General features: G+C 50.2%; 1 protein-coding gene and 1 long non-coding RNA gene across 4 annotated transcripts; one reads left to right on the top strand and one right to left on the bottom strand.

The window, feature by feature from the left end:
• The first annotated feature begins 16,193 nt into the window (after nucleotides 1-16,193).
• Nucleotides 16,194-23,844, top strand: LOC109573244 (tumor necrosis factor ligand superfamily member 12-like). Of its 3 annotated transcripts, none has more exons than XM_070773003.1 (7): nucleotides 16,194-16,421; nucleotides 16,566-16,616; nucleotides 17,148-17,220; nucleotides 17,865-17,918; nucleotides 18,002-18,037; nucleotides 22,954-23,078; nucleotides 23,273-23,844. In XM_070773003.1, the coding sequence occupies exons 1-7, from the start codon at nucleotides 16,209-16,211 to the stop codon at nucleotides 23,555-23,557; spliced, it is 837 nt and encodes a 278-aa protein (XP_070629104.1). In that variant the 5' UTR covers nucleotides 16,194-16,208; the 3' UTR covers nucleotides 23,558-23,844. The 3 variants fall into 3 exon arrangements, with proteins under 3 accessions (XP_070629104.1, XP_070629105.1, XP_070629106.1); XM_070773004.1 differs by having other exon boundaries at nucleotides 16,569-16,616; XM_070773005.1 differs by lacking the exon at nucleotides 17,865-17,918.
• Nucleotides 23,845-24,039: 195 nt separating this feature from the next.
• On the bottom strand, nucleotides 24,040-25,139 carry LOC109573649 (uncharacterized). Its single transcript, XR_002182952.2, has 2 exons — nucleotides 24,801-25,139; nucleotides 24,040-24,597 (listed from the first exon to the last, which is right to left on the bottom strand). It is a non-coding gene; the product is annotated as an uncharacterized lncRNA (long non-coding RNA).
• Between the last annotated feature and the right edge of the window lie 601 nt (nucleotides 25,140-25,740).

Below are 25,740 nucleotides of genomic sequence, written 5' to 3' on the forward strand. Positions count from 1 at the left end.
GTACACAGGTTGACGAGCATGTTAGAGCTTAGGAAGGAAACTTGTGAAGGTCATTTAGGAGGTTGTGTCCACGCCGTCTTGGGGAAAATTATTACCAAGAAATTGCGAGGGGATTTTTAGGAGAAGAAACTTGGTTTTTGTGTGCTCGTATTCTGCCCTCCCCATGGAGGCGTCCCATCTGCTATAAAATTCTCGACCCCCTCGGAATTGTCAGGCTTAGAAGGAGGGGGGTACATAAGTGAGTATGAATTGGCTTTTCCAGAGATGGCCTGGGACGTGGGATATTCAACCCATCTGTATTTTTATCCGCACCTGATCAAGCCCACCAAGGCAGAATGGACTTTAAAAGTTAAGGGAGAAACAGTCTTGGATCATGTGGTGTTCTGGTTTGGCTGTGCTGACCGGCAGGTGAAGACACGCCGATCCCCCCTTCTCCCTCTGGGATCTGGCAGGTAAGGCTCTTCTCACCCCAATTAGGGAGGAGGCAGAATGGCAATTTAAGTGCCATTGAGTGGAAATATCAGAAGTACATAAGGTACTGAGAACTTCATAGACAGAACGAAAAGAAAAAGTAGAAGAAGGTATGAGAAGGTAAGCAAGATGGGGGGAAGTGAATCTAAGGCATGTATTGGCGTGCATGATTAAAAATTTAAAGAAGGGATTTGGAGGAGACTATGGGGCTGCGATTCATGGGGTCGCAAAGAGTCAGACACGACTGAGCGACTGAACTGAACTGAAATGAACTGAACTGATGGGGTGAAGATGAAGCCTAACCGCCTCCACATACTCTGTGAGGTCGAATGGCCCTATGGGAGTAGGATGGCCACCAGAGAACATCATGAACTTACAAATAGTGGAAGCAGTCTGTACAGTAGTCACAGGAGAGCCAGGACACCTGGATCAATATCCATATATTGACTCATGGCTAGGGTTAGCTCAAGACGCTCCTACTTGGATAAAGTTCTGTATCTAGAAGGGAAAGGGAAAAATATTAATGGCACAAAAATTGACTGATGATAAAAAAGGAAATTCTACAGGATTTGGACGGGGATGACCTGACACCTCCCCCATACTGGATAATGACGCGCCTGCCTCCCAGTGCTCCACCAGGACCAGAGGTCGCCTTAATGCCCAATCCAGGGCTAGGTGAAGTTCCTGCAGCAGCCACTGCTCTTCCACCATCTCTCCCAGAGTTCGTAGAGCCACTGTTTCAGCAGGCTCCAATCCCAGCAATGGAGACCTCTGGATGCCCCCAGAATTCCGCCTCAGCTGGACCTCCTAGATTGTATCTACCTCTCCCAGTGAGTACTGATGGGAAGAAAACACAGCAATTAGACAGAGGCTGCGCTCCACCAAGGAACAGGGGGAAAAAACCCCACTACAGATGCCCCTCAGAGGGTACAACAGCCTCCAGTTCAGGACGTATGGGGCACTACCATCAGCCCCCTGTAGCCTATTATTACCAGCCATTTTCCTCTACGGATATATTAAACTGGCAGAGACATGCTCCACAGTACTCAGGGGAGCCACAAGCCATGATTAGGCTAATGGAGACTATTTTTCGAACCCACCGCCCTACATAGGATGGCATAATCCAACTACTAGTCTCCCTTCTCAGCACGGAGGAAAGACACAGGATCCTAACTGAGGCCAGAAAATGGCTAAGAGAAATGGCCCCTGAGGGTACTGCAAACCCACAGCGGTGGGCAGAACTAGCTACCCCTGATGAGAGGCCCAATGGGGACTGTAACACAGAGGAAGGGACGAGCCACCTGGAGAGATATCAGGCGGCTATTTTACAAGGTCTCAAGATGGGGGCCCAAAAAGCTATGAGTATTGCAAAACCCTCCGAAGTGATTCAAAGGGAAAGCGAATCACCCTCTGAGTTCTGCGAAAGACTGTGCGAGGCCTATAGACTTTATACGCCAAAAGACCCAGCCAGAGGCTGCTGGGTCTCAGATGGTGATAAATGCAGCCTTTGTGTCTCTAGTCTACCCTGAAAATGTCAGATGGGGGGACACCAAGTGACTCATGAATTTTTATACATCCCTGAATGCTCAGTACCTTTATTAGGAAGAGACTTGCTGTCTAAATTGGGGGCACAAGTGACCTTTCTCCCCATGAAAGACTCACTGTCCGAGTGGGCTTAACCACCTATTTACTCTTCCTCTCAGTAACCCCTCAAGATGAATGGAGGTTGCACAACCTCCCGGAAAGGAAATCAGACGGGCTAAACAGACAAGAGAGAGAGTTGACTCAACAATTCCCTGAGGTCTGGGCGGAAGACAACCCTCCCCCAGGCTTGCAAAACAAGTCCCACTGGTAATAGAACTCAAACCCAGTACAATTATGTCAGCATCCGCCTTGGGCCTGTCAGACCTTGCTAAGCCGTTGACTCTTCATGTGACTGAAAAGGACAAGGTGGCTACAGGAGTGTTGTCCCAGACTATGGGGACATGGGGCAGACCAGTGACTTATCTCTAATCAGCTGGACAATGTTGCCACTGGGTGGCTGGGATGCTTACGGGCAGTTGCTGCAGTTGCCTTACTGGTCCGGGAGGCAACCAAGCTGACTTTGGGCCAAGATTTGTTCGTCAAAGTCCCTCATGAGGTCAACACTCTCCTTCGAGGGGACCCCCATAAAGGGCTGTCAACATCCCAGATTACTCAATACCGGGAACTGTTATGTTAGAACCCCCATGTTACTTCTGAGCCTTGTCAGGCCCTGAATCTGGCCACTCTCTTTCTTGTGGGAGAAGGTGGGCCCTCACATGATTGCAAGGAAATATGCCAGCAGACCTGACTTGAGAGACCAGCCAGTCCCGGACCCAGATTTGCTCCTGTACACCGATGGCACCAGCCTGGTGAAACAAGGACAAGGACTGTCGGGATATGCAGTAGTCATGGAAGAAACCATCGTTGAGGCTAGCCCTCTGCCATCACACTGGTCTGCTCAACAGGCCGAACTCTATGCTCTAATCCAGGCCCTCCAGCTGTAACTGTAAGAAGACAGTTACACAGACTCCAGGTATGCTTTTGCCACACTACAGGGCTCTGTATAAGGAGAGAGGCCTTTGACAGTTAGTGAAAAAGATATTAAAAATAAGGAAGAAATTAAGACCCTATTATATGCTGCCTGGGAACCAGAAAGGGTTGCAGTCATACACTGCTGAGGACATCAAAAAGAGGATACCCCCCGGGCTCAGGGTACAAACTGGCAGATAAGACCACTAAACAAGCAGCTGAGGGCTTGGGGGTGACAAGTGAAGCCCCTATTAGAGCTCTCATATTGGCAGAGCTACCTGAGCTAATGCTAGACTCTCCAAAATACACCGAAGCCCAAAACCAACTAGCCAAAGCAGAAGGGGCCATCAAGACTGAAAAGGGATGGTGGGAATTTCCAAGTGGCAAATTATTGGCACCAGAGGAGCTGGCACCCACTGTGGTAAGCCAAACACACCAAGCGACCCATCTAGGCCATGATAAACTGGAAGAGCTAATTTGAAAATATTTCTTGGTTCCCTGCCTCTCTTCCCTATGCAAGACAAAATCTCAGAACTGCACTGCCTGCTCACAGGCCAATGCTGCCTCTCGGCACAGACAGAAACCTGCAGGGATTCAGGTAAAAGGCACACTGCCCTTTGAACACCTGGTAGTGGACTTCACTGAAATAAAACCTCACCGACACTACCATTACCTGCTGGTCATGGTATGTACGTTCTCGGGATGGGTAGAAGCTTTTCCGACTCGGACTGAAAGAGCATCAAAAGTAGCCTGGTGTCTGCTTAGGGAGATAGTTCCCAGATGTGGATTTCCTACCAGCATTGGATCGGACAATGGCCCGGCTTTTGTAGCTGAATTAGTATAACAAATAATCAAAACTTTAAACATCAAGTGGAAATTACATAAAGCATTATGGGCCCCAGTGTTCTGGGATGGTGGAAGGAACCAACCAGACACTTAAAGAGACACTTTCCAAGTGGATCTTAGAGACTGACTGTTCGTGGGTGGACTTGTTTCCAACGGCTCTGCTCAGACTCAGGATGACCCCACAGTCCCAAGGCTCTTCTCCGTACAAAATTGTGTATGGGAGGCCCCCTCCCATAATAAAACAGGTGTCAACAAATTTGCCTCAGGTAATGGGAGATGAGATTTCACAGTAGATGGAACAACTGGGTAAGGTAATAAATCAGGTAACTAAGTTTGTACAAGAAAGGGTGCCATTCTGCCTTGGGGAACAGATTCATGACGAATTTGTTCCCGGGGATCAGGTGTGGTCAAGGACTGGAAACACGACTCCTTGGCCCCACATTGGAAGGGTCCATATACTGTTGTTCTAAGCAGCCCTACTGCAGTTAAGGTTGCAGGTGTCACTCCCTGGATCCTCCACATGAGGGTGAAGAGAGCAAACCATGAGACCCGGAGGACGCCGAGCAGACTACACAAAAGGACCTCACTGATCCCTGTGAAGCCAAGATCATCTTAAAGAAGAAACAGAGGTGAAGCTCTACAATCAACTGCTGCTACAAGGACTTGCTGGTATCATCTTGAGACTAACCGTAGTTTCAGTACAAAGAGGGACCTGTGCTATAATTAAAGTTGAATGTTGTGTATATATTCCTGATTTATCTGGCTATATATCAGCCACCCTAGATGACATGAAAGGTCAGGTAAAAGCTACGTCTGATGATAATCTTCCTTTTTGAACTTCGGTCCTATCTGGGTGAAGGGTGATTGGTGGAAAACTATATTTACCATTGTTGTAGTTGCCTTGATAGTTCTGCTTTGTGGACCCTTTATTTTACAATGTATTATGAACTTTGTAACCCAAAGGTTGATGTCTTTCTCCCAAATTGGAGGTCAGAGAGTCGGAGGTCGGAGGTCGGGTGCAATATATCCCTATGAATGATGCTCATACTATGAGTTAAGAGCATCAAGAGGGGGGAATGAAGGAGGAAACAGACAGAACAGGCTCCATCTTGAAAGCAGGACTCCATCTTGGGCCAGACTGTGGACTTTGAGCTAGATGCCCAGTATCTATGGAAAGGACACACCAACTGGAAAGGCAGGCCCCCTGGATGGAAGAGCCCCAGGGCTCGTACCTAGACTCTCTGTTGCCTAAAAGAATACCCTAATTATCTGTGTAACCAAATAGGATCATAAATTCTATTATGCTTATTGGGGTATGACCACAGGCCTATTGATAATTGTCCACTGTTAACTACCTAGGCTTAAGGCATATGAATCACGGGTTATTCATGTTAGTATCGAATACTAACTTCGATAGTATCTTTCTTTTCCTTTGTTCAGACTAGTTTCAGGGAATTTAGGGAGGTGGGTTTGGGCACGTACACTTAGGGTATATAAGGTTTTTAGAAAAACTGGTCAGGGTCCTTGGCTAAGAAGAGACTCTGCATTGGGCCCGCCGGTGCAATAAACTGCACTCCACTATCTACATTGACCTTCTGAGTGAGTTTCTTTCCCGGAACGCGTGGCTACAATATGACCACAGGCCTATTGATAAATATCCACTGTTTATCTAGTCTTGTGACACAGGAATCATGGGTTAACTTTGATCGTACCTCTCTTTTATCTTGTCCAGACTAGTTTCAAGGACTTTGGGGAGGTGGGTTTGAGCAAGTACACTTAGGGTATATAAGGTTTTCAGAAAAACTGGTCGGGGTCCTTGGCTAAGAGGAGACTCTGCGTTGGGCCCACTGGTGTAATAAACTGCACTCCACTATCTGCATTGTCCTTCTGAGTGAGTTTGTTTCCCGGAATGCGGGGCTACAACATTTGGTGCATGGGCCGGTAACTCCTCACTTTGAGGAGACAAGTCCCATTTGGGACTACTCCGAGGCTTTGCAGCTTGAATCTTCTAGAGGGGGGCAGATGCCTTGCCCTTCTGGAAGGATTCTGCATCTCAACGCCTGGACCTTTCATGTTAGCAGGTAGTGGACGGTAGCAGGGAAACTGAGCGCTCAGGTGAGGAGGAACCCAGGTGGAAGAGGGGGCCTGATCACCTCCCTGGGAGGGACTAGCGGGGACCCACAGGACCTGGAATAGGCAGGCGGCAATTCCTTGGTACACAGGTCAACGAGCGTGTGAGGGCTTAGGAAGGGAATTTGCCAAGGTCCTTAAGGAGGTGTGTCCACGCCGTCTCAGGGAAAATTATTACCAGCGATCGCCAGGGCATTTTTAGGATAGGAAATGGGTTCTTGTATGTTCATATTCTGCCCTCCCCCAGGAGGTGTCCCGTCTGCTGTGAAATGCTTGACCCCCTTGGAATTGTCAGGCTAGAAGAAGGGGGATACATAAGTGAGTATGAACTGGCTTTTCCGGAGACGGCCTGGGACATGGGATATTTAACCCATCTATGTTTTCATCTGCACCTGATCAAATCCACTAAGGCAGAATGGACTTTAAGGGAGAAACAGCCTTGGACCATGTGGTGTTCTGGTTCGGCCTTGCTGACCGGCAGGTGAAGACACGCCGATCCCCCTTCTCCCTCTGGGATCTGGCAGGATTTGGACAAGGATGACCTGCCCCTTCCCGATACTGGATGACGACTCGCCCACCGGCCCAGTGCTCCACCAGGATCGGACGCCGCCTTAATGCCTGATCCAGGGCCAGGTGAAGTACCTGCAGCAGCCGCTGCTCCTCCGCCAGCTTTCCCACAGGTCGTAGAGACGCCACCTCGGCAGGCTCCAATCCCGCCATTCTGGATTCCTTTTCCCTATTCTAACTACCTAACATTCCCATTCAAAGGCAAAGATGGGCTGTGACGCTGGGGCGAGGTGTATGCAGAAGAAAGCATCCTTGAGTTCTAGGCAAGTATAAACTTTAGTACTCGGTGGGAAGTGGAGACACTGGAATTAAGCAGAGACTGTGCTCTGCCAGAGAGCCGGAGGGAACAGACAAGAGATTTGCAATGCTAGCTGCTGCTCTGGGAAAGTCTGTCTCGGGCCCTCTGGAAACCTCCTGTGCCCCAGGGACAGGACAGTTCTTCAACCAGTCCCAACGGAGGACCCGGGGCCCCATTACAGCCAAAGCATTGTGCCTGGTGCCCATGTTTTGGCCACTGGAAGAATAAATGCCCTAGGCCAAGAAAAGAAGAGGAAGCTCCCGCAGCTGTGGGGCTTGCTGGCTTGGAAATTAAATAGGGCTGCCAGGGCTCAGAGATATCAGGTCCCCGAGAGCCCATGGTAACCTTAAAAGTGGGGGACCAAACAGTTACTTCATGGTGGATACAGGAACAGAACTGTCAGTAGTAACAAAACCTGTGGCACCACTGTCCAAAAAGATTATCGCTGTAGCTGGGGTATCGGGAGAAGAGATGATTAAATCGTTTTGCCAGCCCAGAAAATGTCAGATGGCGGGGCACCAAGTGATTCATGAATTCCTCTACATTCTGAGGTCCCAGTACCCCTGTTGGGAAGAGACTTGCTCTCTAAACTAGGAGCACAAGTGACTTTCTCCCGAGGAGAGGCCCACCTTCCAGATGGGCACTATGACTTATTTGCTCTCTCTCTCAAGACCCCCCAAGATGACTGGAGGTTGCATGAGCCTCTGAAGGAAGAATCAGGTGGGCCAGAAGAGCATGAGAGAGAGCTAACTCAATTATTCCCTGAGGTCTGGGCAGAAGACAACTCCCCCTCCCCCCAGGCTGGCTAAACATCAAGCCCCAGTGATAATAGAACTCAAACCAGGCACCATCCCGGTTAGAAAGCGCCAGTACCTGCTACCGATAGAGGCTTGGGCCGGCATACTGCCCACATCAATAGATTAAAACAAGCGGGCACTCTAGTAGAGTGCCAATCGGCTTGGAATACACCGATCCTGCCAGTCAAAAAGGAAGGAGGACAGGACTATAGGCCTGTAGAAGATCTCAGGCTAGTCAACCAGGCTACTGTGACTTTACACCCCACTATTCCAAACCCCTATACCTTACTTAGCCTCCTCCCGCCAAGGACTAAAGTTTATACTTGCCTAGGTCTCAAGGATGCTTTCTTCTGCATGCACCTCGCCCCAGCGTCACAGCCCATCTTTGCCTTTGAATGGGAATGTTAGGTAGTTAGAATAGGGAAAAGGAATCCAGAATGGCGGTGGCTAAAAGATAAGGAAGAGAAAAGCCCGTGAAAATAGAACAAAGAAAGGTCCCAGGACTGGAGTGAGGCCCTCAGGTAAAACAAACAACACTCCTGGCTGGCCCAATTTACATAGGACAGGCCCAGGGGAAAAAAAAAAAAAAAAAAACATATAAAAAGAGGATCCAAAGCTAGCTCTCTCTCTCCCGCATGCTGGGGTGCTCTTCTCTTTGTGTCTTTGGGTTCACATGCTCTCAAGCCTTGATGATGGATTTCTCTGCTATCTTCTAAATAAAATAGAGCTGTAACACTGATTTGTCTAAGAGTTATAATACGGTCTGTCCAAGACCGGAGAGCTGTGACACACCGAGGGGGCTTTAATATCCGGGGACTTTAATATCCGTCACTCTAAATCTTTGTTGTGACGAGACAAAAACCGAGGAGCATGCACTCACCTGACAGAAAGATCCAGTCGGGGGCACCAACAACAGCTCATCTGGACTCCCCACAAGGGTTTAAAAATTCCCCAGACATTCTGGGGGAAGCCTTGGCTTCTGACCTGAACTCATCCATCTGGAAGAGTATGGATGTTGGCTCCTACAATACGGGGATGACCTGCTGCTGGCTGCCGAGACCAAGGAAAAATGTTGGGAAGGGAAAAAAGCACTGCTCCAGCTGCTGATGGAAGCAGGTTACCAGGTGTCGAAGAAGAAGGCACAGATCTGCAAGGAGGAGGTAAGGTCTCTGAGGTTTGTTTGAAAGAAGGACACAAGGTTCCAGACCCTAGTTTGGTCCTGTATACTGATGGCACTAGCCTCATAAAACAAGGACAACGGCTGTCAGGTTAGCCAAAGTGGAAGGGGCCATCAAGACTGAAAAGGGATGGTGGGAATTGCCAAGTGGCAAATTATTGGTACTGGAGGAGCTGGCACACACTCTGGTAAGCCAAACACACCACGCGACCCACCTAGGCCATGCTGCCTGCCCACAGGTTAATGCTGCCTCTTGGTGTTCAGACAAAAACCTCCGGGTATTCAGCTGAAAGGCACGCTGCCCTTTGAACACCTGGGAGTGGACTTCACTGAAATGAAACCTCATCGACACTACCATTACCTGCTGGTCATGGTATGTACGTTTTCGGGATGGGTAGAAGCTTTCCTACCTGGACTGAAAGAACATCAGAAGTAGCCCGGTGCCTGCTTAGGGAAATAGTTCCCAGATTTGGATTTCCTACCAGCATTGGATCAGACAATGGCCCGGCTTTTGTAGCTGATTTAGGACAACAAGTAAACAAAACTATAAACATCAAATGGAAACTGCACACTGCATATAGGCCCAGAGTTCTGAGATGGTGCAATGAACCAACCGGACATTAAAGAGACTCTCCAAGTGGATAATAGATACTGACTGCTCCTGGGTGGACTTGCTTCCGACGGCTCTGCTCAGACTCAGGATGACCCCACAGTTCCAAGGTTCTTCTCCGTACAAAATTGTGTATGGGAGGCCCCCTCCCATAATAAAACAGGTGTCAATAAATTTGCCTCAGGTAATGGGGGATAGGATTTCACAGCAGATGGAACTGGGTAAGGTAATAAATCAGGTAACTAAGTTTGTACAAGAAAGGGTGCCGTTCCCTCTTGGGGAACAGATTCATGAGTTTATGCCTGGTGACCAAGTATGGGTCAAAGTTCGGAAACTTGATTTGCTAGCCCCTTGGTGAAAGGGCCCTTATGTTATTCTAACTATCCTTACTGCAGTTAAAGTTGCAGGTATTGTCCCTTGGATCCATCATACGAGGGTGAAGAGAACATATCACGCAGACCCAAAAAACGCTGAGTGGACTGCACAGAGCGACCCCACTGGCCCTCGAGAGACTAAGACCATCCTTAAGAAGAAGGAAAAAAAGATCCTGGACCAGCCCCTTCAGGATGAAGCCGCACAATCAACTCCTGCTGCTTGGCCTCATCAACATGATTTTGAATTTAACTTCCGTTCAACTCAGGACAATGTTTTCCTCTCATGGGCACGTTCATACACAGACTTCCACAGCACTTCTAACTGCTGGGTATGTAGGGCTATGCCTCTGTCAGTGATGGATGGACTTCCTTGGTGGGTGTCACCGCTCTGCCAAGGACATTTTAAACCACTCTGCTCTTTTCTGGGATGACAAAAAGAGACTTTCCTCTCTCTTGTCAATCATAACCTCTCCTTGCTCTCCTGGTGTAAGACCTACAGTCAATAGACTCGGGTCATGGGGTTACATTTGATATAAATTCCAGTGTAACAAAAGCCTAACCTACAACAAGCCCCGGTAAATCTACCTTATTTACATGCTAGGTGGACAAGATCCGTGTTTCAGTGGTATGAGTATATTACTGCCTTATTCGTACCCTCTCTAGGGACAACAGATATCATGATTAAAGTAGAGGCCTTCACTAATTTCACAAAACAGGCCCTCCTAGATAGAACAAAAGCCATCCAAGCCTTAAATGAAAAGCAAATCCAAATGAGAAAAGTGGTAATTCATAATAGAATGGCTTTGGACATACTCACAGCTGCTCAAGGAAGGACCTGTGCTATAATTAAGGTTGGATGTTGTGTATACGTTCCTGACTTATCTGGCAATGTATCGACTGCTTTAGATGACATGAAAACCAGGTAAAAGCAATGTCAAACGAAAACATTCCTTTCTGGACTTTGGTCCTATCTTGGGTGAAGGGAGACTGGTGGAAAACTATTGTAACTGTTGTTATAGTAATCTTAATCACACTGCTTTGTGGGCCCTGCTTCTTACAATGCCTTGTGAATTTTGTAACCCAGAGGTTGATGGCGTTCTCTTATGTGGGTGGCCGAAGGACTAAGGTGTAATATATCTCAATGAATATCGCTCGTTATAGAAACTAAGGGCATCAAGAGGGGGGAATGAAGAAGGAATTCATAGGGCCTGGACCCCATCTTAGGCCTGTTCATGCTGATCATGCTCGGCCACCACTCCAGTGGACTCAGGGCTCTGGGCTTAGTGCCTATGGAAACTACCCGCTCTGGACAGGGGAATCTTGAAGATCACATCCAGGTTACTCATCGCCTAAGAGAAAACATACTCTAATCACCCCTGCCTCTGGACAGGTCATAAATTCTTTCTGTATCTATCAGGGTGTAACCGTAGGCTTATTGATTATTAACTGTTTGAACACCTAACACTTGAATGATGGGGTTATTGTGATTGTATTTATCCTTCCTTTGTTTTATGTAAGTCTCAAGGAAATTGGGGTGGTGGGTTTGGACACGTACACATGGGGTATAAAAGATTTTCACAAATGCTGGTCGGGGTCCTTGGCTAAGACCAGACTCTGCCTTGGGCCCACCAGGGTAATAAACTGCACTCCACTATCTGCATTGTTCTTCTGAGTGAGTTTGTTTCCCGGAATGCATGGCTATAACACCGACAGCTCTGCTCAGACTCAGGATGACCCCACAGTCCCAAGGTTCTCCATACAAAATTGTTTATGGGAGGCCCCCTCTCATAATAAAACAGGTGTCAACAAATTTGCCTCAGGTAAGGGGAGATGCATATTGAAAAGCAGAGACATTACTTTGCCAACAAAGGTCCATCTAGTCAAGGCTATGGTTTTTCCTGTGGTCATGTGTGGATGCGAGAGTTGGATTGTGAAGAAAGCTGAGCGCCGAAGAATTGATGCTTTTGAACTGTGGTGTTGGAGAAGACTCTTGAGAGTCCCCTGGACTGCAAGGAGATCCAACCAGTCCATTCTAAACACGATCAGCCCTGGGTGTTCTTTGGAAGGAATGATGCTAAAGCTGAAACTCCAGTACTTTGGCTACCTCATTCGAAGAGTTGACTCATTGGAAAAGACTCTGATGCTGGGAGGGATTGGGGGCAGGAGGAGAAGGGGATGACAGAGGATGAGATGGCTGGATGGCATCACCGACTCAATGGATGTGAGTTTGAGTGATCTCCGGGAGATGGTGATGGATAGGGAGGCCTGGCGTGCTGCGATTCATGGGATCGCAAAGAGTCGGACACGACTGAGCAACTGAACTGAACTGAACCGAAGTTTTTACAAGAAAGGGTGCCATTCCCCCTTGGGGAACAGATTCACGAATTTGTGCCTGGGGATCAGGTGTGGTCAAGGACTGGAAACACGACTCCTTGGCCCCACATTGGAAGGGTCCATATACTGTTGTTCTAAGCAGCCCTACTGCAGTTAAGGTTGCAGGTGTCACTCCCTGGATCCTCCACATGAGGGTGAAGAGAGCAAACCATGAGACCCGGAGGACGCCGAGCAGACTACACAAAAGGACCTCACTGATCCCTGTGAAGCCAAGATCATCTTAAAGAAGAAACAGAGGTGAAGCTCTACAATCAACTGCTGCTACAAGGACTTGCTGGTATCATCTTGAGACTAACCGTAGTTTCAGTACAAAGAGGGACCTGTGCTATAATTAAAGTTGAATGTTGTGTATATATTCCTGATTTATCTGGCTATATATCAGCCACCCTAGATGACATGAAAGGTCAGGTAAAAGCTACGTCTGATGATAATCTTCCTTTTTGAACTTCGGTCCTATCTGGGTGAAGGGTGATTGGTGGAAAACTATATTTACCATTGTTGTAGTTGCCTTGATAGTTCTGCTTTGTGGACCCTTTATTTTACAATGTATTATGAACTTTGTAACCCAAAGGTTGATGTCTTTCTCCCAAATTGGAGGTCAGAGAGTCGGAGGTCGGAGGTCGGGTGCAATATATCCCTATGAATGATGCTCATACTATGAGTTAAGAGCATCAAGAGGGGGGAATGAAGGAGGAAACAGACAGAACAGGCTCCATCTTGAAAGCAGGACTCCATCTTGGGCCAGACTGTGGACTTTGAGCTAGATGCCCCAGTATCTATGGAAAGGACACACCAACTGGAAAGCCAGGCCCCCTGGATGGAAGAGCCCCAGGGCTCGTACCTAGACTCTCTGTTGCCTAAAAGAATACCCTAATTATCTGTGTAACCAAATAGGATCATAAATTCTATTATGCTTATTGGGGTATGACCACAGGCCTATTGATAATTGTCCACTGTTAACTACCTAGGCTTAAGACATATGAATCACGGGTTACTCATGTTAGTATCGAATACTAGCTTCGATAGTATCTTTCTTTTCCTTTGTTCAGACTAGTTTCAGGGAATTTGGGGAGGTGGGTTTGGGCACGTACACTTAGGGTATATAAGGTTTTTAGAAAAACTGGTCAGTGTCCTTGGCTAAGAGGAGACTCTGCATTGGGCCCGCTGGTGTAATAAACTGCACTCCACTATCTGCATTGTCCTTCTGAGTGAGTTTCTTTCCCGGAACCATGACTACAAAAATATCACAGCACTTCCCAACCCTGAGCAACCCCTGTTCCTACCCTAGCATGCAAAAATCTGCTTTAAACCAGATTTCAAAGTCTTAAGAAATGTTGTGGCCTCACTTATTTCCCTGTGAAGTGTTGTCAGACTGTCAAGGGATAAGTAATAAACTTGACTTTGAGTGGTCCAGGGTTCAGTCAATTCAGTTCAGTCACTCAGTTGTGTCCAACTCTTTGTGACCCCATGAATCGTAGCTCACCAGGCCTCCCTGTCCATCACCAACTCCCGGAGTTCACTCAGACTCACGTCCATCGAGTCAGTGATGCCATCCAGCCATCTCATCCTCTGTCATCCCCTTCTCCTCCTGCCCCCAATCCCTCCCAGCATCAGAGTCTTTTCCAATGAGTCAACTCTTCGAATGAGGTGGTCAAAGTACTGGAGTTTCAGCTTTAGCATCATCCCTTCCAAAGAAATCCCAGGGCTGATCTCCTTCAGAGTGGACTGGTTGGATCTCCTTGCAGTCCAAGGGACTCTCAAAAGTCTTCTCCAACACCACAGTTCAAAGGCATCAATTCTTCGGCGCTCAGCCTTCTTCACAGTCCAACTCTCACATCCATACATGACCACTGGAAAAATCATAGCCTTGACTAGACGGACCTTTGTTGCTAAAGTAATGTCTCTGCTTTTGAATATGCTATCTAGGTTGGTCATAACTTTCCTTCCAAGGAGTAAGCGTCTTTTAATTTCATGGCTGCAGTCACCATCTGCAGTGATTTTGGAGCCCAGAAAAATAAAGTCTGACACTGTTTCCACTGTTTCCCCATCTATTTGCCATGAAGTGATGGGACCAGATGCCATGATCTTCGTTTTCTGAATGTTGAGCTTTAAGCCAACTTTTTCATTCTCCTCTTTCACTTTCATCAAGAGTCTTTTTAGTTCCTCTTCACTTTCTGCCATAAGGGTGGTGTCATCTGCATATCTGAGGTTATTGATATTTCTCCCAGCAATCTTGATTCCAGCTTGTGTTTTTTCCAGTCCAGCGTTTCTCATGATGTACTCTGCATATAAGTTAAATAAGCAGGGTGACAATATACAGCCTTGACGTACTCCTTTTCCTATTTGGAACCAGTCTGTTGTTCCATGTCCAGTTCTAACTGTTGCTTCCTGACCTGCATACAGGTTTCTCAAAAGGTTCGTCAGGTGGTCTGGTATTCCCATCTCTTGAAGAATTTTCCACAGTTTATTGTGATCCACACAGTCAAAGGCTTTGGCATAGTCATAAAGCAGAAATAGATGTTTTTCTGGAACTCTCTTGCTTTTTCCATGATCCAGCGGATGTTGGCAATTTGATCTCTGGTTCCTCTGCCTTTTCTAAAACCAGCTTGAACATCTGGAAGTTCACGGTTCACGTATTGCTGAAGCCTGGCTTGGAGAATTTTGAGCATTAGTTTACTAGCATGTGAGATGAGTGCAATTATGCGGTAGTTTGAGCATTCTTTGGCACTGCCTTTCTTTGGGATTGGAATTAAAACTGACCTTTTCCAGTCCTGTGGCCACTGCTGAGTTTTCCAAATTTGCTGGCATATTGAGTGCAGCACTTTTACAGCATCATCTTTCAGGATTTGAAATAGCTCAACTGGAATTCCATCACCTCCAGTACCTTTGTTCCTAGTGATGCTTTCTAAAGCCCACTTGACTTCACATTCCAGGATGTCTGGCTCTAGGTCAGTGATCACACCATCGTGATTATCTTGGTCGTGAAGATCTTTTTTGTACAGTTCTTCTGTGTATTCTTGCCACCTCTTCTTAATATCTTCTGCTTCTGTTAGGTCCATACCAATTCTGTCCTTTATGGAGCCCATATTTGCATGAAATTAGCTTAGGTGTGGTGTTTTGGTTTTGCTAAAGATGGCTCCCCACAAGGGACTCCATCTGGGGTCGATTTAAAGGGACCTCCGTGAGCTCCTTGTAACTCCTGCTGAGCTCAGGTAACCCCTATTATTTGCATAAGTGGCTGGTGTGTTTCCAGAGAACTGCATTTGGGGAACACACTTGGGGTGGGGGTGGGGGCACACAGCTCCCAGCGCACAGTTCTAGAAGCTTGCTCTCCTCAGGTGCAGGATCCTGGGTTTAAATCAACTACCAACTGATTTGCTAAAAGAAGTAGAAACCCAGCCTGCGTTAATGCCAGACCTCAGCTCTTTTCCTTACTTGCGGAGGAGGATGTCTTTAGGTGCGGCTGCTAAAATCCGAATGTGCCCTGGCCTCCAACTGTGTTGACTGAGGGAATAATAAGACCAGCCACATGTGGCCTTGTCACCTTGGCCTGCAGGCCTAATTTAGCAATCTCGCTCGGGCAGGACTAGACCCGCCGCACTTGCGGCAGTGCTCCCGCCCCGCCACCGGCACCCAGGCCGCGTGGAGTTTCTGCTGTTTCAACCCTCGATCCCTTTCTCCCGCCGGCCGGCCGCCCGCGTGGAGAGAGCTCAGCCGCACACCCCAGCTCGCCCGCTACACACTCACACACACATCGCCCCGCTTTTCCGCGCTCGGGAGGTGCGTGCCTCCGGCCGGGACCCGCTCTGGGCTCTGCAAGCCCAGCGTCGCGCGCCCCGCTCCGTGAACTGAGCTCGGGCCGGCTCGGAGTTTAATCACAGGGTCCGGTTTCCTGTCCTCATCCCCTACCCACCCCCCACCAGCTCCCGCCCCGTTTCCCTGGACCCTCCCTCTCCCCGGCCAGATCCGCCCGCTAGCTCCCCCTCCCCCCATGCCTAGGGTCCAGGGATGGGGGCCGGTGAGGCAGGCACAACCCCCGCCCGTGGCCACCGGTTGGATCCAGATGCTCCAGACGCGGATGGAGCGCCAAGCGGAGCCCGGCACCACCCTGCTGGCCCTGCTCGTGCTGGGCCTGGGCCTGGCCTGCCTCGGCCTCCTGCTGGCCCTGGTCAGCCTAGGGAGTCGGGCATCGCTGTTTGCCCAGGTGAGGCTGGGCTGCACACCCCTCCCTGGGACTGTCCCGAACATCTGCTGGGGCCGGTGGGCAGAGGGGAAAGGGGGCCAGGAAGGTGGGTAGAGGGTGAGATGTCAGGTGGAGAAGGACAAGGTAACGCTGCCTCCTTCCCAGCAGGAGCCTTCCCAGAGGGACCTGGTGGCAGAGGAAGACCCGGACCCGCTGGTGAGTTGGGGGTGGGTGCTGGCTCAATGGTTGCTCGGCATGGGAAGTGTGTGCCCTGCTTGTGCCAGACACGTGTGTGGGGTGTGTGTGCATCACCTCTCTTATGCCTGGGTACATGAGAGAGTGACAACTGTGTGTAAGGGTTTGTGCCCCCTTGATGTCAACCAAGTACGAAGTGTTATTGGCCGTGGGGGACGTGGGAGTGTGAGATGCAGGAGCCTGCTATGGAAGAGGGATGCTGGCTGTGTGTGCAGGGTGTGTACTCATTTTGCACACTGACTGGGTGTGGGCGTGTGTGTGTGATGTACCAACTGCTGGTTGAGGGGAGCAGACTAGGGGGATGTGGCTGGTTTTGGGGAGAGGGGTGAGCCCTGACCCCAAGAACTTGCCGCCAGGTGGCCTCGGCCGCTCTTGGCTGAGGGACTCGTCCTCTTGCTGACTGGGCCTCTCCTGACGGGCCCCGTCAGGCTTAGCTTGTGTCTTTGGAGTCCCTGGTGAGATCCTGGTTTAGCTCTGCCCTAATGCCCTTAGGACCTGAACCCCCAGCCCGAGGAAAGCCAGGATGCTGTTCCTTTCCCGAAACTGGTTCGGCCTCGCAGAAATGGTGAGCAGCCCTTTATCCCAACCTTAGGAATCATATCATGGTGGCTTCTGGACTCACTATCAGTTTTGTTCATCATAACAGCCCTGGGAAGCAGGCAGAGCAAAACCCATTATCCTTGCTTATGGGTAGAGAAACTGAGGCACAGAGAGTAAAAGGGGGGTTCGCAGTCACAGAGACTCAAACCTAGAATTCTGACCCTCCCTCTGAAGCTCCTTCCATAGCATAGACCTGCTTCTCACTCAGACCCCACCCTGAATATGAAAGCGGGTAGCCAGGAGTTAGGAGAGCTCCTGAGGTCCTCATGAAGACAAGGTACGGAATCAGAGGCCCAAACCCCCCAAAGCAAAGACTTATGACTGGGGTGACCCGTGACCATGTATCCAGGCTTGCAGGCTTACACCTGTGGGCTCAATGTGATGATTAATAATCCCCTCTTGCGCTCAGAAGCATCCCACTTTGGATGATAAATTATCAGTGGCTATACCTGTGGAGGAAGATACGGCCTGAAGTTCTGAGACCAGGAGACTTAACAAGAATAAGGATGCCAGGGTACTGGGGGGAATGGGGCTGAGAGAGTAGCTCCTGGCCACCAAGCCCCCAGACGTGGGGACTGCTTTGCCCATCTGTCTTTCCTTGATCCTCAGCATCTAAAGGCCAGAAACCACGGGCGCGCAGAGCAGTTGCAGCCCACTATGAAAGTGCGGCATGGGGAGCCATGCCCAGGGAGAAGGGGTGGCAGGGCGCAGGGCAGGGCTCACCACCCCTTTCCTGTGTCTTACAGTTCGCCCACGACCAGGACAAGATGGAGCACAGGCAGGTGAGGCCCCGATCCGCCTCTGAGCTCTTCTCTTACCCTCACAGCCCTGGCCTTCTGGACAAGGGACCCCTCCAAAACCTTGATTCCCAGCCCCATCCCCACCTTCAACATCAGAAACTCCAAAAGCCAGTTCAGGAAAATGCTTAGAGCTCGCTTCTCTTGGCTCCCCAAACTGGACTTTGTCCGTGACTCAGACATGGGACCCCAGGGAGACCCCTTCCCCTTTCAGAGACCAGGCAGATCCCCCCAGCAAAACACCAGCTGGGCTTCTCCCTCAGCCCTCGCTCATCTCCAAGAAGCATCCTTGATTTTTTTCACTCTTCTTTCCCCTCCATATTCCAAGAGTTTTTGTGCTCTGATCATTTTTCTCTAAATATTTCCAATCTCTGATCTTCTTTTCCATCCCCACCCCACCCCCACCTCAGCACCATGACCTCACAACCTCAAACTCAAGTCTCCAGCTCCTTCTCCATTCTAGACTTTTCCCACCCCTACTGTGTCCCACCTGTGTTGCCAAGTTCAGCCTCCTTAAGCATCTCTCTCATTCTTCTATTGCTTTTCTGCTTGGCTTTCATCCTCTCCACGCTCTGGTCTCAACCTCTTTTCCTGGCACATCCGTATGCCCTCTCCACGCTTGTTGGCTGACACCCCCTCCCCACCAATGTGCTTCTTCTGGACTTTGGACATACTGTTCGTTCACCTGGAATTCCCTTCCATGTGATAGGCCAGGAGCCAAGATACGAGAGTGACTTAGTCTAGGGTTGGCAGCTGAGATGGAGAGAAGTAAATGGATTCAGTGTGTAGTTCGAAGAGAAGGACTTGGTGGAGCAGGATTAAGGGGCGAGGGGGAAGGAATGACTTCTAGATTTTTAACTTGGGCATCTTTGAGAATAATGGTGTCTTTTATTAAGTGGTGTTAACCAGGAAGGAAACAGGTTGGGGGGGCATGTAAATTAATAATTGAATTTGAGAGCTAATAATAACTAAGTGGATAAATAATAAACAAGTGAGTTTCACAAATAGTTATCTGGACTTGGTGAGTGGCTCAGGCCTGGGCAGGGTGTGTAGAGTCAGGAGTCATCACCAGATGGATGGTATTTAAAGCTACAGGACTGGATGAGACACCCACGAGGGAAGGGGGCCCCGCAAGGAAAGCCCTGAGGCTCTTGGAGCAGAGTGGGAGAATTCAGCGGAGACTGAGAAGCAGCCAGAGAGGGGAAGAAACCCAAGGAGGGCAGTGTCCTGGAGTCTGAGAGAGGACATAGTTTCAAGAAGGAGGATGTGGCTGTCTATGTTGAATGCAGCTGAGTGGTCGGTCACATGAGATGAGAACAGAGAAATGACCGCTGCATTTAGTAACATTCAAAGTCAACTGGTGACCTTGACAAGGGCGGTGGCTGGTGTGGTTAGGTTGGAAGCCAGTGTGGACTGGGTTAAGAGAAAATCGGAAATAGGAATCAGAGACAGTGACAACTCTCTCCAGAAGTTTCTCTGTGACAGGAGCAGAGAAATGGGCCAGGAGGTAGAGAAGGATGTGAGTCCAGGAAAAGTTCAGTCCTTAAGCAATACTGCCTAAATCATAGCTACCTATTCAGGTTTTAATCTCACCTAATCCTTGAAAGAGTCCTAAAAGGAAGATAATCCAGCCATCTGCTTTTTACAGAGATGACGGTAACCTGTCCAGGTCATGATGATGCTAAGAGGTGGGGCCAGGATTTGAATCCAGCTATCTGTGCTTGTGTTGCGGACATTGAGTGAGAGGCGATTGCCAGTGCAGGGGTGGGGGAACCTGCAGGCAGCATCCAAGGAGGTGGGAGGGGGTGGACTCCAGAAGGAAGAAAGGGACGGGACGTGTCATCTCATCGCCATAAGAGGGTCAGCGGTGACCACGAGAACAAGTCGGTTTGTGGTTTGGGTGGGAGGACAAAAGGTAGCCCTTACCTGATGCCTTCGGGGTCCTCTGGAGATTGAGGGAGATGGGCAGGAGGGACGGTGAAAAGCAAGCCTAGCAGGGAAAAAAGGGGGATTGCCGGGCAGTAAAGAATGAAATTTAGTGATACCATGGTCTCAGGCACACCATGCCCTTAGCCACAACCAGCTCAAACTAGTTCCCTAGCCAGGAATGCCCTTTCTCCTTCTCTCCCTTACTCTTCATGCCTCAGGCCAGCTTTCTTCCCTTCTGACTGGACCATTATTTTAGCAGTTACCCAGACATTTACTCATTTGTTGACTCAGCACACATGAACTGAGATGCTACTGTTTGTATGGACCCAGCTAGGTGCCCACACTGAGTAATATCCAGACCTATTTGCAAGGAACTGCTGTCTAGGAGAGGAGGCAAGCATCTAAATTTGTAAATTACAATGTGATATGACAAGAATAATAATGAAAGTAGCAAGAGACACATGGCCAGTACAGAGGAAGACAACTTTACAATGGAGTCAGGGACTCTTCCCCAAGGAGGCATGGGCTCTTACCCAAGTGTGAGTATAAGATGGACAGAGGGGCAGGGCCACTTGTACAAAAGCCCAGAATTTTCCAAGGGTCCGATGAGGCTGGAGGACGGGGAGCAAGCGGCTCGATGTGGTTGAGGAGACAGATCCAGAAGAGCAGAATGGGGTGAGGCTGGAGAAGGATATGGAGCCAGGTCACAGTTGGAGTCTGGAGGTTATTCTGAAGTCAAAGCAGGAAGAGACAGTCTCATGTCTGCATTTGAGAAACATCACTATGCCTCTGTGTAATGTGGCGAGTAAACTGGAGCAGGCAGTTTACTCTCGGTGGAAACAGGGAGCCTAAAGTGGAAGGAGCCTGAAGAGAGTCCCAGTGAGAAATGGCCGAGTCCACACACACAGGGGACGGAGACAGCTACTTAGGTGGCAGACTTGCTAGGAACTGGTGATCAATGGATAAAGCTGGTGAAGGAGAGGCAGGCTTGAGTGCTTGACAAGAGGTAGGACCAGGAGCCCATTGTGGAATGCAGACGGTCAAGCAAATTTGGGGTTGGGGGGGGGTCAGGCTCAGTTTTGGTCTAGGTGAGTTTGCAGTGGGGAGCATGGGGAGGTTACTCTAATGGCAGGCAGGGAGCAGTGTCAGGAGGGGCAGAGCTGGAGACTCAGACTGGAGTCTTGCGAAATAAAAGCCAAGGCAACCCATAGGCAGGGATGAAAATGCCCTGTGAGCATTATGTTCTTGAGAAAGGAACCAGGAGAGCGCCCTGGGGCAGGCAAAAGATGGGGGTGCCGGGAAGGAAGCTTCCCAGGCTACTGAGATGAGGTGCTGGAAGCCCCGGAGAGCAGCCTGTGGACCCAAACAAGAGACAGCTGCCTCTACAGCCTCTTCCTCCCCTCTGTTTTCTTCCCACCAGCATGTGCTTGGTGTGTGCTCAGAGCAGGCCCAGCTGCAGGGCCTGGGGTGCGGTAATCAGACCAATTCCCCTGCTCCTTGGGGGAGGCAGACCCCAAACTATCACAGAAGGAAATAAAGATGATTTCTGTCCTTGGTGACTGCTATGAGAGAGATGCGGTGAGTGGAGGAGAGTTTAATGGAGACTAGCTATTAATATTTCAGACTGGGAGGCCTGGGGAGGTCACTCAGAGTGACCAGACTGACTGAAGGGAGGGAGGAATCCTGGGGGGAGGCAAGAGCAGTAAAAACCCTGTGGAAACAGTGAGCTTGGTGCCTGGCAGGAACAGAAAGTGGGCCTGAGGGCCTGGAGTCTTGTGACTTGGAGGAATGTGTGAGATTAGATCTGAGAGGTAAACAGGGGCGGCTCATGGAGGACTGTGAAGTCACTTGAGACCCTGCTTTGTCATTTGATTATTTGTCTTCTTTACAATTTGCAATTACCTTTACTCTAGTTTTGTTATTGTTAATGGCTTTATTGAGATATAATTCACATACTATACAATTCACCTTTTAAAAATGTACAGTTAAGCTTAGTATAGTCACAGAATTGTATGACCATCACTACAGTAATTTTAGAGTTTTCATTACCTCAAAAAGAAACCCTGTATGCTTCACCCACCACACTGTATTTCCCTGATCCCCTCCAGCCCTAAGCAACCACTAATGTACTTTTTGTCTCTGTGTATTTGTTTATTTGGAAATTTCATGTGCATGCGTGTTCAGTCGCTTAGTCATGTCTGACTCTTTGCGACCCCATGGACTGCAGCCCTCCAGGCTCCTCTGTCCATGAGATTCTCCAGGCAAGAATACTGGAGTGGGTTGCCATTTCCAACTCCAGGGGATCTTCTAGACCCAGGGATCCAACCCCCATGTCTTGCGTCTCCTTCATGGGCAAGCAGATTCTTTACCATTGCGCCACCTGGACAGTCATAGAACACGTGATCCTTTGTGACTAGCTTCTTTCACTTAGCATGGCGTTTTCATGTTTCCTCCACATTGTAGCATGCATTAGTACTCCATTTCTTTTTATGGCTGAGTAATATCCCATTGTATGGACTTAACACAATTTTCCTTATCCATTCATTAATGGAGATTTGGGTACCATTTTATTATTTTTAATTTTTTGTTTTTATATTTTTCCCTTTTGATTTTTTATTTTAATAACCCATGTTATATATGATTTAAGTAATGCATGCATACCTTCTCCAAGTAAAAGAGCAAATGGTGCAGACACAACCTATAAAAGCCCCCGTGCTTCTTGAGTCCTTCTCCTGTCTCCAGAAGCAGCTGGTGAGAACTTGCTATCATTCTAGTCCTCTAGGTCGGGTTTCTTCCCCTAACTTCGTATCACACTCCCAGCTCCCTAGGCTGTGGCTCCTCCCTTGTCCCGGGCCTCCTAGATATCTTCTGGGTAAAGTGGGCCCAAAGGTTTATAAACTCAGTGTCTCACTGGCCAGTGTGAGAAGGTTCTATAGAGGGATTTCCCCCTGTCTCTGAACACCCACATTCAGGTGTGGACGGGACGGTGAGTGGCTGGGAGGAGGCCAAAATCAACAGCTCCAACCCCCTGCGCTATGACTGCCAGACCGGGCAATTTACGGTCACCCGGGCTGGGCTGTACTACCTGTACTGTCAGGTAAGCCCCACCTGGCTCCACGGGTAAAGCCGGAACTGAAGGAGAAAGGCTGGGCTTCGGGGTTGGGGGCAAGTTAAAGGTGGGGAGGGGAGCGTGGGGTTTGGGCTGAGAGGAGCCTTGGGCCTCTAAGGACACCTGAGATGAAGCCCAGGGCCAGCAGAGGCCTGGACTCCGCCCCTCCCCTGCCCCCCCACGTGCACTTTGATGAGGGGAAGGCTGTCTACCTGAAGCTGGACTTGCTGGTGGATGACACGCTGGCCCTGCGCTGCCTGGAGGAATTCTCGGCCACTGCGGCCAGTTCCCCTGGGCCCCAGCTCCGTCTCTGCCAAGTGTCAGGGCTCTTGGGCCTGCGTCTCTGCCAAGTGTCAGGGCTCTTGCGCCTGCGGCCAGGATCCTCCCTGTGGTTCCGCACCCTCCCCCAGACCCAACTCAAGGCTGCCCCCTTCCTCACCTACTTTGGACTCTTCCAAGTTCACTGAAGGGCCATGGTTTCCAGGTGGCTTGTCCCCACGGCCGCTCTCTGAGCACCCCTGTCCCCTCTGCCCCACCCTGAGCTGCTCGTCCCCCAGACCTGGCTCTCCCCCGCTCCCCCACTAAAGGCTGCCAGGGCTCACGTGAGGTCCATGCCATGCAAATATTCCCAGCTCTTCCCACCTCCAGCTCTCTACCTCACTAGCTCCCCAGCCCCATTTATCTCCTGACACCCCAACCCTGGCTGCAGCCCCCCAGGACACTGTGTTGACTGTACTCTGGGTGATGATGGGTCCTCCATACCCCCTCTTCTGCCACTAAGAGGGGCCGGATGCCAGAGAGACAGGGACTAGGCCAGGAGTTCCCCAATGTGAGGGGTCAGAGACCAGGACAGGCTCCTCCCCTGATAATTCCCTGTGGATTTTTAAAAGATATTATTTTTATTATTATTGGGACTAAATGTTGATAAGTGGATACTAAAGAGAATAAGTCATGGTTTCTCTCTTTATTGGGGCTTAGGGGGTATCCTCAGGGTAGCTGAGGGCCAATGCAAGGCGGGGGGGTCTGGGAGGTAGGGGGTGGGGGCGACGGTCACCTGAATTCCAGGTCGACATCCAGGCTTGGGCACGGAGACCTACGTGCCTTGAAGCCCCAGGCAGGAGAAGAGAATCAAAAGGCAAACTGCCAGGGGGAAAAAAAATCAATTCTCTGCCCAAGGTCCAGCAGAAGTGGCCTGATTTACCTAGGAGGCGGGCTTCCTCCTGTGGGGAATCGCTGGGCTGGGAGGAGCAGCGGCCCTTCCCTTGGCAGCCTGGGCACCTGCAGCAGGTGCTGGCACCAGCGCAGGCTGGGACTTGGCGCAGGGAGCGGGGAAGCGGGGGGTGGGCAGGGAAGCAGGCGCGATGTGGGGACTCAGGGTCAGGAAGTGGGACACTAGGGCCCAGGAACACGGGAAGCTGCGCCCCAGGGTCCAGGCAGGAGTCCTACAGTGGTGAGGCGCTCCGGCTGTCTCTTTCTCATTTGTCCAGAGCCTTATGTAAGAGCGTTTCTGGGGAAACAGGAAGTCCCGCTTGCCAAGTTCAGCAGAGAGAGTAGTGCAGGCCTCCTTCCAACACACCCGGCCTGCCCTTAACCCCAGAACTCAGCCAGTTCCTTGCTTCCCCGACCCTGGTTCTCCTCCCCACTGACCCTCTCTCCTCCCCGCCTCGCCCACCTTCAGTCACGGTGAGCAGACTGCCCCGGAGATCTCACCTGTGCCTGGGCGCGAGGGTCTTCCACTCTCCGCCCTTCACCCTCGGTTTCCCTTTTTCCTCTTCTTCCCCCGAAGCCTTTTCCTTTCCCTTCCTCATTTTTCTCTTTTTGGGAGACGGAAAAATCTCCGGAAGGTCGGAGAAGAGCTCCTTTCACCCCTTAACGTTCCCGCGCCTCCTTCCCTCCCCGACCTTTCCCTCCTCCAGCTTTTTCTTCCCAAACCGGGGAGATCCTCCCAGCCGCCGCCCGGACGAGGTCTGAGCGCCTAAGTGGAGGCGGCGCAGGCTTTTTGTACTGAGGTTTGCGCCTGCGCAGCGCGCCTGCGTCCGCCATGCACGGGGGGTGGCCCCGGCTCCTGGGGCAGCGCATGCCCGCTGCGCACCATCAAGAGCGTGCAGTTCGGAGTCCTCAGTCCGGATGAACTGGTGTCCTCCCACTACTCCTCCCTCCCGCGTTGCGGGCGGGGCTTGACGATGGCCGTGGAAACCTGGCACTTCTCCTGCCCAAGGGGACCGGATGGGTTAGTGGCGCCAAGGCAGTGCTGGGTCCAGCTTTGGCTGCTGCTGCTGCTGCTGCTAAGTCGCTTCAGTTGTGTCCGACTCTGTGCGACCCCATAGATGGCAGCCCACTAGGCTCCTCTGTCCCTGGGATTCTCCAGGCAAGAACACTGGAGTGGGTTGCCATTTCCTTCTCCAATGCATAAAAGTGAAAAGTAAAGTGAAGTCGCTCAGTCGTGCCCGACTCTTAGCGACCCCATGGACTGCAGCCTACCAGTCCATGGTATTTTCCATGCAAGTCCATGGGATTTTCCAGGCAAGAGTACTGGAGTGGGGTGCCATTGCCTTCTCCTCCAGCTTTGGCTAGCCAGAGTTAAATTTCCTTGGGGGTCAGCAAACTTAGTGCTGTGTCCGAGCTGGGGGCCTGGCAACCGGAGGGGCTG

This window comes from Bos indicus, chromosome 19 (genome assembly GCF_029378745.1).
Source record: "Bos indicus isolate NIAB-ARS_2022 breed Sahiwal x Tharparkar chromosome 19, NIAB-ARS_B.indTharparkar_mat_pri_1.0, whole genome shotgun sequence".
In the NCBI taxonomy this organism is placed as follows: domain Eukaryota; kingdom Metazoa; phylum Chordata; class Mammalia; order Artiodactyla; family Bovidae; genus Bos; species Bos indicus.

Coding starts and splice junctions, on each gene's coding strand:
- LOC109573244 (XM_070773003.1), top strand. CDS start 16,209: ATGCCTAGGGTCCAGGGATGGGGGCCGGTGAGGCAGGCACAACCCCCG. Junction 17,919..18,001: donor AGTTGCAGCCCACTATGAAA/GTGCGGCATGGG, acceptor TGTGTCTTACAG/TTCGCCCACGACCAGGACAA. Junction 18,038..22,953: donor ACAAGATGGAGCACAGGCAG/GTGAGGCCCCGA, acceptor ACCCACATTCAG/GTGTGGACGGGACGGTGAGT.